Raw genomic sequence first — 13589 nt, forward strand, 5'->3', positions numbered from 1 at the left:
TATTATCCTCCTTGACTGCGTCTTTGTAGGGACCAGCGTATAGGGCTATAGGCCTCCTTCTTGACTACGTAGAGACTAGCGTATAGGTTAGGGCTCCTTCTTGATAATGTTAGGGCTTCTCTTCATGACTGCGTCCTCTAGATTAGGGTAGCATATTTCTTCTTCTTGACTGCGGCTAGGTTATGCATAGAAGCTAGGGCTAGGATTGCGGCTAGGGCTGATTGTTAAGCCTCCTTTCCTCCTACGTCTTAGGGCTACTTCCTCCTAGATTTCTCTCACACTAAAACCCAAGACAAGTGGAGAGAAATCAAGAGAGAAGTGTGTGTGAAATGACTCTCAAGTCATCTCCTTTTATACTAAAACATTGAGCACATGTGTGGGTTATTTGGTTGCTAGCCGACCTTGACAAATTGTCTTATAACACAAATAAATTCATAACTCCATGAATACTTATCAGAATCAGATGATCTTTAGATCAATCCTACACCTCTTGATGAGAGGGATCCAAGAAAAATATCAGCTGCCATAAATAAGATGACCCACATGGAGTTTGGCCCTAGTTGCCAATTTTAACAAGTTGGCCTTTGAGTTTGAAATGAAGGATCTTTGTTTGATGCATTACTTCTTGGGATTAGAAGTGTGGCAAAAACCTGGCGAGATTTTCCTTTCTCAAGGAAAATATGTTGTGAAATTATTGGAAAGATTTGGAATGGTAGAATGCATGTCCTTGGCCACACCGATAGAGATGAATTTCCAAAAGTTATGTGGATAAGTTGTTGGACCTGACTTGGCAAACGCCTCTGAGTATAGCAACTGATTGGGGCATTGGTGTTCCTTGTGAACACCCATCCAAACATATGCTTTGCACTGAACACTTTGAGTCAATTCATGACTGAGCTTCTTCATGCACACTGGATTGCTTCCAAGCATGTGTTGAGATATTTGTGGGATGATTAACCTTGGTCTGAAATATATTATTAGAGATGTGAGACTTCATGGATACACTGATGTTGATTAGGCTGGAAACATTATTGATAGGAAGAGCACATCAGGGTGTTGCTTTAGTTTGAGTTCTGCCATGATATCTTGGATGAGTAGGAAGCATAAGTTCGTAGCTTTGAGTACAGTAGAGGCAGAGTATATTGCTGCTAGCATGGCTAGCTGTGAGGTAGTTTGGTTGAGAAATCTCTTTGGAGAGCTGTTTGAGCAGGTCCTGGACATGACAATGATCTATTGCAACAACAAGAGTGGGATCTGAGTAGCAAAGAATCCGTATTTTATGACAAGTCCAAGCACATTGAGATCAAGTATCACTATATTCGAGATATGGTGTAGAGAGGGGTAGTGAGACTTCATCACCTTTCAACTGATGAGTAGATATCATATATACTTACCAAGGCTTTGCCGAAAGTGAAGTTCTTGGTCTTCAGAGAGGAGCTTGGACTGATGGATGTGACCCTCCTAGGTAAGGGTCTTGGTTAATCAAGAACACTGAGCTATGTTGTCCCCTTTGTTTGAGGTCACAGGGACAGGAATTGAGCCAGAGAGCTCTTGGTGTTGAGGGAACACTAGACAATACAATAGTATATTATCTCTACCTTGCGTGGTAATTTGTATCATGCCTATTGTCGAGCAATAGGATAGTCTATGATCCTTACGTTCCACGATAAGTGGTATCCTTCCTATTGTCTCTCTTTGGTCTTGACAGAGTATACCCCAGTTGGCATCCTACCCACAAGTTGGGCTTGTTGGGATTGTTTCCCACCCATCTGGTCAATGGGTGCTCACTACTTGAGTTAGGCGCGATCCTTACCATTTATGGTAAGTAGTATCCTACTCAAGTTATGGGATGCAGGTGTTCTACCACTGACTCTTGAGGGTCAAGTTGGGAAGATCAACAGACAATAGGATAGTTTGTGATCCTTACCTCATGGTAAGTAGTATCTTGCCTATTGTCATAGGTCAATAGGATAGAGTGTGATCCTTACCCTTGTGGTAAGTCATATCCTACCTATTGTCCTTGGATAGAGGGTGGTAGCTTGAGCTCCCCTATGATGTCAAATTCTTCTTCTTTTAGATTCGAGAGTGTTCAACAAATGAGCAGAGATGAGTAGAGACAACATTTGACTTGATGATGACGAGACATTTGAGATGGGACATATGTTGTAGTTGGAAATCTCTCCCTAGCTGAGAGGGAGTGCTAATTTGGCAACTCAAGGACAAATTCCCTCCTTTGGACAACCTTCCTTGTTTGGAGAAGACCCTCTTTGCCCTTGGAAAAATTTAATTTGGTCAAGGAAAAATATTTTTTAATGTGAAAACCCACTTGTGCCCAAAAGTTCAGGTCACCCTAGAAGACAAATTGGGTCTCCAAAATCTCATATAAATACAAGTCAAGTCAACCTCATTTGGACACACATCTCACACATATTTTTCTTCTCTTGGAGGTTCGTACAAGTTTGTAATTGCAGGTCTTCTTTCACACGTGCAAGTAGGAGAGGGAGAATTTCAGATTGGACCGAAATCTGTCTTTGACCAGCCTTTGACCAACGTTGCCTTTTTGGTGTTTGGGAATACTTTGAGTTAGTTTGACTTCAGTTTTGGATTTGTTTTGGCACAGAGACTGGGGTTTTCTGGGTAGTTTGACTCTAGTTGACCGCAAACTTTGCCTGTAGGGAATCTGAAGTTTGACGGTGGATTTTCTCTCCTTTGACTGAGTTCTTGTTGACTGTTTCTGATGGGTTTGACCAATTTTTGAAGGCCGAGTTTAATGTTGCTTTGACCAAGCTAATTGTAAGACTTTGACCGTTGACTGGTGGACTAGTTAGGGCATCTTTGACCTCTGTTGACCATGGCAGAATTGCAGACTTTGAATTGTTGGCCAGATTTGAACTTTGAGGCTCATCTATTGGATATTAGTTGGTAGATCTCTTGGATAGTCAAAGAATTGACTTTGACTCTTTTGTTGATGGATTGAATCATTGTATCTATTTGCTGAACATTATATGACAATATAATAAGAAGAAGAATTTGAAATGCTTTTCCCCCTTTTGGGGATTTTCCATGGTCTTTGACCAAATCTTGTGTCTCTTGAATTACTTCTATTGTACATTGCTTTTTACTGTTCTATCTACAATTGCTATCTATCATTGGAAGATTATATTTGATTGTTAATTGAAGAAAAGAATAGGCTAAGTGATTGTACAAAAGCATAGAACAATGGAAAATTAACAAAAGGCCAATGTGAAGAAAAATTGTGTACTCTCACTCAAGAAAAGAAGATAACTTACCTTGACAATACTTTTCTATGGCACTCGAGCTCACTGTGACACTTATCTAAGATCAGTAAAAGGCATCCAAATTTCCTGAAGTTTAAGTAGACATGTTTTGGGACACATGATGTGGTTGAGGAAGTCCATCTCGTTCTCTATGTAAGCATCAAAGTCTAGTATGATGAAGCGTCTAATTGCAAAAGGAAGAGCTTTTATATCCATTCTTCTATACAGTTTATACCTAGCACAATGAAATGTAATGTTTATAAAGACAAAGACAATGGCCTGAACTTGTGACAAATCCGAATCTTCTGTGGTGGTATTCGAACCTTCTGTGACACTATATTGCAATGGCATCCAAGACTTTCTGTGGCACTATGGTTATATGCGAGCTCTGAGTTTATATACTTGAGGGACGAAGGACAAAATTTATATGCAAAGAACAAAAGTGTCATGAAGATATAAAGCTCATCATCTATGTGACATGTCCATTGTGATCTAAAGTTAAAGGAACTATGTCTATGAAAGAAACCAAAACCATATGGATCATCTTTGAACTCTGTCGCTGAGGCATGTGACAAAAGTGATCAATCTATGTAATAATCTGAAGTCAACGCCAACATTTATCTAGAAGCGCTAAAATTCATACAAGACTAAATTTGAAGGTCAAATATTTGAGGTAATTCTGTTGAAGGTAGACGTTGAAGAGAAGACAAATTATCTCTGCTACAAAAGGATTGAATCCTTGTATGGTTGGACATGGTTGAAAGAGGTATGTTTTCTTTTTGTTCATTTGCAACTAATGACCTATGTCAATTATTTTACATATGAATACTTAGTCTTCTAGGTCATGATCACATCTATAAATAAGACATAAAGGGCAAGCTAACGATCTTCTGCTTCTTTATAGTGACATATTATAAAAGGGTCTGCATAGATATATTAGAGATCGATGATATGTTAGCATTCAAAGTCTCTCCTTACATATAGATTTTTGTGATCAATGAATGAAATGAACTCCATCTCATAGAAGGCTTGTTGATAACATCTCCAGGGTTTTTGCATCTAACTTATTAGTATGCGTGTAGAATTTGCAATTCTTAAATGGTATATCTTTAAGAATTTGGAGAGTCTAGGGTTTGTAACCCCTAGCAAAGGTTTGAATTAGAAAACCCTAGGAACAAAACCCTAACTAATCGTTTCCTCTATAAGAAGAAGATCTATCTCTTGAAGATGACAGAAATGACACCATGCTAATGTCAGAACAAGGTTGGTGAACAGGTCTAAGATTAAGAGGGAACTAACCTTCCTCAAAAAGATAAGTCATAACAAGAACTATCTAAGCGTTATTTGCCAATGGAAGAATTGGAAGAACGTAGAAAAGCACAAAGATTTTTCTGAATCTTAATAGATGAAGAAAGCAATTTTAAGTATGCATCAAAGAAGCCAATTTGATGGCAACATGAAAGCGAGACTTAATAAAAGAAGAAGTTCACTTACATCAGTTGGAAAGAGGGAGTTGCAAGTTCTTGGATGGACACAACATTACTTGAGTTGATTGGATTCGATTCAAGTACAGATGAATTGAGTTGGCAGTGCTAATGATGAATACATATACTATTGATGCTTGAATCTACTTGGAAGTTGGTATGATTTCTTGGTAGAGCTTGAAGCAAAATTTTGTTGCAATGTGAAGGAAGAGAACATGGAAGTTTGTACGATTAGCTATGAAGCAGTTTGGCTCCGTAAAATGTTGCGATGGACTATTTGATGACAAGATGGATTCGATATAAAGACTATCATAAAATCAGGAATGTCGAACCTCATTATGATGTGATGCAAATAGGAGCCGAGAAGCTACAATGAATCTCCACAAGAGGAACAAGTAGTCGATGCATTGATGAAGTTCCTTTTCATGAAAAGATGAGTGTTTTTGAGACAAGCTTAGGCTTGTGGTTATCTCCTCCCTAGTTGAGAAGGAGTGAGGGTGGACACCGTGTTCTCCATGTGTCACGTACTATGGTCAGGACTAACAACTGTAAGTCTAGTGCATGAACATTGGTAGGGAGAATGCTGAATTGGATAAGCATCAAGGACCAACATTCTTTGAAGATCTGTACCGTGACTAGGACTAGCTACTATAAGTCAAGTACAATGATCTAAGATCTTGAGGACCGACATTTCCTTGTGCCAAGTATTGTGACAATGGATTAGGAAACGGTCCTGTGAGGACATGCCTTGGTGAACACCTAGGTGGAGTATGTTCCTCAGAGAGGCGGTGGTGTCCAAATTTATGCTTCCCAGCATTGTACTCTGATCTAGTGGAGAATAGAGCTTACTTGTCAAGGCCTTGGTAGTTTGGAAATGCTGGTTATGGTGATGCTATCATCATTGATGCTTATCAATCCATATTCTTTCTTATAGAAGTTCTCAACCTGAGAATATCTTGTTAAGTCATTATGAATACCTCCCTAGTTAATGGGGAGTGTTGGAATTGTAACTAGGTTTGGTCTTCATACTTTCATTGTTCTTGTCTTCATAATTGTCATTGTACTTGTCTTCATGGTTCATAATTGTCATTGTACTTGTACTTGTCTTCATGCTCTAGGTAACTAGGTTTGGTTTCATGCTCTAGGTCAATTTATTTATAGGTCAAAACACCCATTGTGTGCTTTTATGATTTGTCATAGAGTCAAAGAAGTCAAAGAGTCATTGTCATATGTAAAGGACCCTATTGGGCATTTTGTATCATGAAAAAGGAATTTATAATGAGTCAAAAGAGTTAAATGTCTCCCTCCAAGACCACGTTAGGCTACAAGAAGACTAGTGGGCCTAGTAGAGGACAAGTTGGCCTCATGATGATAGTTCGAGCTCTAAGGAAAGGGTATATATATGTGTGCAATCGACCTCATTTGAGGGACATCCATCAAGTTCAAGAAAGGACGAAAAAGAGACCTAAAAGGAGCGAAGAAGGAGAACAAAAGAAGGAAAAATTGAAGTTGTAGAAACTGAATTTTTGTGTTTATCCTCTCACACGTGTGAGCTGTAGGGTTTCTGAAGTTACAAATTGCAATCATTAAAAGAGTCGAAATCTAGTGTCAAGAGGATCACTCTTGCAAGCCGAAATACTAAGGAAAGAAGACCAATTCAAGCGAAGGAGAGAGCATGGATATTTCATCATCTTTTCCTCACATGTCCAAGCTAGGGTTGCTGCAACACGACCAAAATTACAATCAAGAAATTGCAGGTCTGAATTTGTGAACGTGCAACAATTTTGGGATAGTTTGACTTGGTTGAATTTGTGAAGGACAAACGCATCAAAGGAGAGGTTGACTTGGTCTCAGAGGAATCTTTGTCTTGGGTCTTAGGTCTTGGAATTCGTCATTTGAAGATTCTATAAGAAGAGAATAATTCTTGTGGGTTTTCCTCTCAAAGGGAGAGGTTTTGGCCTTGGCTAGCAACCTATATCTTGTGTCCTCTTGTTCTATTGATCTTCATAGTTTTGGTAGTTGTTTGTTGATAAGAACACCATAATAGTCAGATAAAAGGAGAAGCTAACTACAAGTACATCAAGTTAAGTAAAAGAACATCACAAGCAGTTATCAAAGTAAAGAGAAATCAACCTAATCAAGCTACCCTAGATTTCTCAACAAATGGGACCACACTCTCTCAATCGGGGTTTCCCAAGTAGTGCCCACATGCCATTAGGGGAGATCACATTGGACTAAGATTGAAGATTAAGCCCCCCATTCAAGGTGAGGGAACAAAACCACGGTCAAAACCCCTCCTTTTTCCAAGTCACCCACTAATCTTTGCCAACTGCACAAACGAAAAAAAAGCATAAGCACTCGATTACACAATGAATAGCATAACTTTGGATCAGATTGCCCACCTTCTAACATGTTCTCTTCACAAATGGGCAAGGAAACATATGGCTGATGCAGGTGCCAGCAATAAAATGGCACATCACATTGGCTAGCTGTCAGGGTTGTTGGCCGTTGGCTGGAAGAAGATGATTTGGAGAAAAAGATCTCCTAGGGGTACCCACTTTTGGTGGGTTACAGGGCACAAATTTCAGGATTATGAAGGGACAAAGCTACTTGTGGGATGCAATCTCGAGTTTGGACTCTCAACCTTCAAGTTACAAATTCTAGGAGTTTGCAGAGGGGATTGTGGAGTAACAGTCGGGAATGATGGTGTAGAATGCGGCAATGAGTTAGACTTTAGGGTAATATTAAGGTTTTACCTTTTCTTTTTCATTTTTTTTATTCATGTGCCAAACCCTAGTCTAACTCTAACCAATTTAGATGAATTTAAATTTTTTTTTGAAGTTTATGAGTGGATCCATGTTCAACTAAAGGTTCACCTCTAGCTTCAGTGAACTAAATCAGACAAATTCAATTTTAGATGAATTTTGGTGAATTTCAAACTTAAAGGATTAAATTTGTTGAACCTGGTGACTTAGCTCATATGTAGGGGTTTTGAACCTTAGATGTGTAGTATACGCAACATCAAACATAGATTGCTAGTAAGGGGCTCCAACAAAGTTGAATGGAATGTAGAAATAGTACCAAAAATTAGCAATGGCCTTCCTTGCGCGACTATGAACATGATTTTTCCAAGTCATGCCATCTAAGCTAAAGTTGGGAATTGGATTGTGTGTAGGAAGCAAGAAAAGCATGTATATTTTCATCTCCATCTCAAATTTGTAGGAAAGGGAGGAGGAGGCAACATTTGGCTTTGACCTTGAGTTTGAGTTTGAGGCACGTATGGAAAATTTATGCCTAGGATTAAGGATTGAACAAAGGGAGGCAACAAGGTTTATTAGAAAAATAATGGCCACCTATGAGATTTACCATTTCTGCCTTTATTCTTGTTTTGTGGCTTTAACCAGTGTTGCAGGATCCATCCCCCCGCCCAGTTCAAAAGTCAAATTTGCATCCCATGTGGAACTGCAGGCAAACCGTGGTTCCTAAAATCAAAATAGAAATCATGCTTCCTAGAAATTTGGAACCACAACGGTTCCATGTGTGGTTCCGCATGGTCGAACCATAGTTTTGGCATAGTTCTACTACAGTTTGCAAGCGGTTCCGAGATCAAGTCGCACAGTTCCATGGCTCAACTTCTTTTTATTTTTTATTTTTCATTAATTGTGGTTAAAGTGGGGCTTCTCGGACATTGCCAAGGTTCTCCCTTGATGCTCCCTAGCACTTCCTAGATGCTCCCTAATGGAAATGTTAAATTCTTAAAGTAAAAGGATAAAAATGAAATTTTCATCTTTTTACTTAAATTTTTAACATTACCATGAAATGACTCGGGATGTTTGAGAGTGGTTCCAACTTCCAACCTCATCGGACTTCATATGGAGAAAATAGAATTTCATATCCCATTCAAAATTTAGCAGACTTCAGTGTTTTCAGGATTTCAAGATCAAAAATTTACCCTTCACTCAAGTCAAAATCATTGATCAGGCATGGTAAGCTTTTTCTACTATATATTAAGGCTTGGATCAGGTAGTTTGATCAAAATTGGGCAATGTTGACCAATATCCCTAGAGAATCAAGGTAGAGGCAAAGGCTAGACAAGGGGAGAAGAATCTAGATTCTAGATAGTTGATGCTCAAATAATTAATCATCAATGTACTATGGATGTTATTTCTATGTTGATTTGTGTAGTATATGCATGCTTTGATATATTCTGCAACTAATTTGCCATTTTGGATGTTTTTTTTACTATAAATGCAATGACATACATATATGCTTCTGGGAAGCTTCGCTTCTGAGGATTTTTGAAAAATGACTCTTCCGATGCCTCACTTCCAAAAAATGCACCTGCTTTATCCCCGCTTCATGCAACATTGGCTTTAACCTAATTGAGGGTATCATTGGCCAAGTTGACTTGCCATTTAACATCTTGGTGAACTTAGAAGTAAGTACCATTGTCATGGCTGTGAATATGGTCAACGTGGTATTTGAATCTAAAAATGGCACCAGTACGAGTTTGGAAAAATTTACATAGAAGCTAGCTGATCGTGGAATTTTTTCACTGTAAGCTCAAGCAAAAATCCTTCTCCCTTGGCATTTTTACTCTTTTGCAAAGTTTATGTTCAGCAAGATAACAGCTGACAGATCAAGGGGAATGGCTGCTGTCTTCTCCAGTGAACGCTCTCACTAATATGCTACAGCTTTTAAACCCCTGAAAAATACATCGTAAACAAACCTTAATAACTCAAAAGCCCCGAAATCCCTTAAAAAAATCCTCTGCAATTTTGCTACAAACCTTAAATAACAAAGAGCAACTAATAAATGACAAAAACAGCAAGTAGGGGTACATTGAAGGGTGAAAAAGAAGCTATAGGAGGAATGTAACAATAGCTTGCTCAGTAAATCCTCAAAAACTTCATTTTTTTTTTATGCCGTAGAGGTCCGGCAGCTTCGGTGGATGGTCAACAAGTGTTGTTAGGTGCCCTAGATGATTTGGCCTCATTAAGCTGTTCGTCACTTGCAGTCAACAAGCAGAGAGGAAATTCACTCGAACAGGTAAAAAAAAAAAGAGAGATGTCACAGTTAAAAGGGGTTTTAGAAGCTTCCTGGATATGGTTGAGTCAAACTTGGGGATCGCAAGTCAAACTTTAATTGACTGAGTCAAACATAGCCAACCCTGAGTTTGACTTGCCCAATTCAGAAAACTCATTTAGGCAGTGATCTGATTCAAACTTGCGATCTGGCAATTTAGATCGTTATCCCTGTGACAATGGTTCCTTCTGTGTATTTGCTTTTCATATCTGTCTCACTTGTCAGGATGTCAGTTCTTGAACTCGGTCAACCCCGAGTTTTAGTTGCCCGATTTGGAGAAACTCATCTAGGTATCTGATTCGAACTTGCCCTTTGCTAATTTAGATCATGATCCCTGTGGCACTGGTGCCTTCTGTGCTTGGACTTTGCTTTTCGTAACTGCGATTATCACTTGTTTTCAGGATTTAACTACTAATATAAATTGAAAGATGCGGCCAAGGTTTTCACTGTATAGGTGTAAAAGCAGGATATAAGTATGTCCTTGATTATCTCTTTCAGATAGCTATTTCATTATGTTTGCCTAAATGTGCACTGAGGTTGAGCATGCCAATTTCTTCTAGCAGAGGGAAGCAAGTCTTGAAGTTCAAGAATCTATGCAGTTACATTATTATCTTGAATGTTAAAGTTATTCTATTGTGTACCATCCATTGCTGGGTGTTGTATTTCAGGGGAACAGCCTGATGAGGATCCTAACTGTAGCAGCATTTGCAGTTTCCGGATATGCTTCCACTGAAGGTCGACATTGCAAGCCCTTTAATCCACTTTTGGGGGAGACGTATGAGGGTGATTATCCTGATAAAGGGCTTCGTTTCTTTTCTGAAAAGGTTAGTTCTACTGGGACTATTTATGTATCTTGTCATCTGTTATTGGCCAAATTTTGCTCACTAAGTTGCAAGCCATCAATTCAGCCTCTGCTTTCATAGGTTGCCCATTTGAGAAGATGAAGTACAAGCTAAGTTGAAAGCCATCAATTCAGCCTCTGCTTTCATAGGTTGTCCATTAGAGAAGATGAAGTACAAGCTGTAACGTTTACATTTGTTCCAAGGACATCCATTACTGATGTTTTCTGTTAACTACCATGCAAAAGTTTTATTGTTTAAGGTTAAAATTCTCCTTTTTATAAGTTTTTTATTTTGCATACAGGTTAGTCATCATCCCATGATTGTGGCATGCCATTGTGAGGGTAGAGGATGGAAGTTTTGGGGAGACAGTAATCTAAAGGGAAAATTTTGGGGCCGTTCTATTCAGCTTGACCCTGTTGGAATTCTTGCACTGAAGTTCGATGATGGAGAGTTGTTTCAGTGGAGTAAGGTAACTTAATTAGGAAGACGTAATCTTTATATTTTCAACAGAAGTTTATTATTATTGTTATTATTTTATAAAGCAAAAGTAAGCTTGCTTTACTTGCAGGTTACAACGTCTATCTACAATCTCATTTTGGGCAAATTGTACTGTGATCACTATGGAACAATGCGTATACAGGGAAGTGGTGAATATTCTTGTAAGCTCAAATTCAAGGAACAGTCTATTATTGACCGTAACCCTCATCAGGTTATGGCCTTGTGTGTTTCATTACCCACCCCTCCTTTTAGCTTTGTAGCTTCTTACGTGTAAAATAATGCCTGACTACTCATGCATGGGATTGTGTTTCCTTGAGAGTAGATTGTTATTCCATTGCTTTTTTGGTACATTTTACTTCTGTAGTTTATCGATTTCTACTTTGATTCTGATTCAGATTTTGGCACTGCTGTTGTTCTCATTTCACAGGTTCATGGGTTTGTTCAAGATAGGAGTGGGAACAAGGTAGCGACATTACTAGGGAAGTGGGATGATAGTATGTATTACGTACTTGGCGATGTGAGTGCAAAGCCCAAGGGATATGACCCAATGTCCGAGGCTTGTTTGTTGTGGCGACGGAACAAACCTTCTTGTAATAACAGCAGATACAACTTTACACCGTTCGCAACTTCTCTTAATGAGCTAACGCCAAGTCTTAAGGTAAATTCAAATTGAAATACCAAATTCAGGCATATGAAGCATATGCCTTCCAATTCTTATACGTTGTTCTTATAGAGTTTTATTCCTTTATGTGAAGGAAAAACTTCCACCAACTGACTCAAGGCTAAGGCCAGATCAAAGACATTTGGAAAATGGTGAATATGAGTTGGCTAATGCAGAAAAAATGAGGTTGGAACAGTTACAACGGCAGGTAATTTATTTCAGTTCATTTCTTCCCGAAATAAGTAATTTGCCGAATAAAGTTAATATTCAAATGATCTTTGTAACATTGCAGTCTAGGAAACTACAAGAAAGGGGATGGCAGCCACGGTGGTTTCGAAAAGAGAAAGGTAAGGATGCATATGAGTACATTGGAGGATACTGGGAAGCGAGAGAACAAGGTCAATGGGAAGGATTTTCTGATATATTTGGTCAGACAATTTCCGAGAATTCTATTGACTGAGATGAGCTCTCTTCTGATGAGGTCCAAACATATCCAAGTTGACTTTCCAAAGAAGCTCAAAATTGTTTATCCCATCAGTCAGATGAAGCTGCTGGGCTTGTTCACAGGGAATAACAAAGAAATCAGCTACTAAGAATGACTAATTATGCCTTGTGTGGCTTGGGTGTCCTGCATTTGAGTATGCTTGTATCATTCTTCTGCCAGCAGAGTTGAAGTGACTTTGCACCGCTTCAAATATTTATCTCTATTGGAGAGCATGCAAGATTGTCTGCATTAATTTGTTTTAATTTAATCAAGAAAATATGTATGTTTTTTTTCCGTATTTATATTTTGAATCCCATAGTTGGAGTTCCAGAATCTGGAACGTTGGCATGACATTCCAAAGGCAACTTGATGCCTCTTTTCAGAGGTATATTTCCTCTACAAGAGGAATGGTATCACACTGCAGGAGATACTCACGTTATATACATGACTGATCTGCAAAAGCGAGTATCAGGTGTATCTTGTGCTAGACTAGAGTTGACATTAAGAAATGCTTTGACATTGAGACTTGTTCTCTGCAGGAGAGCTTGTCTAATTCATTATAAACATTACAATTACAATTTCACATTATTTAGTTTCATGTTATTTTTATATTAAGATAAGACTGGTTTTTGCATGTGGTGTCTACAGACTCTGCACATCATTATTTTTCAGCGTTTCTTGTCCCCTACTGGAGCATAATCATTAACTTGAATATATACACCTGAAATGGTCACTACCATTATTCATCCTAAAGTTTTAAAGATTTTGGAGGTAAAGCATTTGCACATATTCTAAAAAAGTGTAGGAAAGAATTGGATGCAAAGTCGGTCAGTAACTTTATTAGACAAAAGGCTTATAAGAACATATAAATCTATCTACTCACGAAGGTTTTGCAACTACGTAGTAGGGATGATATATTTCATCAATGTGTAAACGGCAATCATGATGAACATATTTGAGTTACATAGAAACCATTTGAAGAAACCTTGGAAGAAAGTGAGGTAAGAGGACTAGTGAAAATGTCTCTAGACAAGTAGCAAGATGAGTTGAATTCCAATGTAGTAGTGAAACTTCTCGAAGAAGATCAACAAGGAAAATTACCACTAATAAATGATTTGAAATTGACTACAATATGTTTTTCAATCTATTTAACCACTCATAAATGATTTGGAATTGACCACAATATGTTTTTTTATCCATTTTGGGGGTTTACAGGGTGAAAAAGGAGTCATGGGCTTGGGGGCCATTTCCACATCA

The 13589-nt window shown here is 38.4% G+C and overlaps 1 protein-coding gene across 1 annotated transcript in view; it reads left to right on the forward strand.

Moving 5' to 3' along the window:
• Positions 1 to 12966, forward strand: part of LOC149183915 (oxysterol-binding protein-related protein 1B-like) — a 298066-nt gene extending 285100 nt beyond the window's left edge. The window contains exons 6-11 of the mRNA XM_089417310.1: positions 10516 to 10671; positions 10991 to 11158; positions 11258 to 11398; positions 11615 to 11845; positions 11943 to 12056; positions 12141 to 12966. Of these exons, the coding sequence (XP_089273436.1) occupies positions 10516 to 10671; positions 10991 to 11158; positions 11258 to 11398; positions 11615 to 11845; positions 11943 to 12056; positions 12141 to 12308 (978 nt within the window). The 3' untranslated portion in view covers positions 12309 to 12966. The remainder of the gene's footprint in view (positions 1 to 10515; positions 10672 to 10990; positions 11159 to 11257; positions 11399 to 11614; positions 11846 to 11942; positions 12057 to 12140) is intronic.
• Positions 12967 to 13589: the final 623 nt, after the last annotated feature.

This window comes from Pinus tabuliformis, chromosome 3_2, assembly GCF_031772625.1.
Source record: "Pinus tabuliformis cultivar Carrire ecotype Pingquan chromosome 3_2, CPIR1, whole genome shotgun sequence".
In the NCBI taxonomy this organism is placed as follows: Eukaryota; Viridiplantae; Streptophyta; class Pinopsida; order Pinales; family Pinaceae; genus Pinus; species Pinus tabuliformis.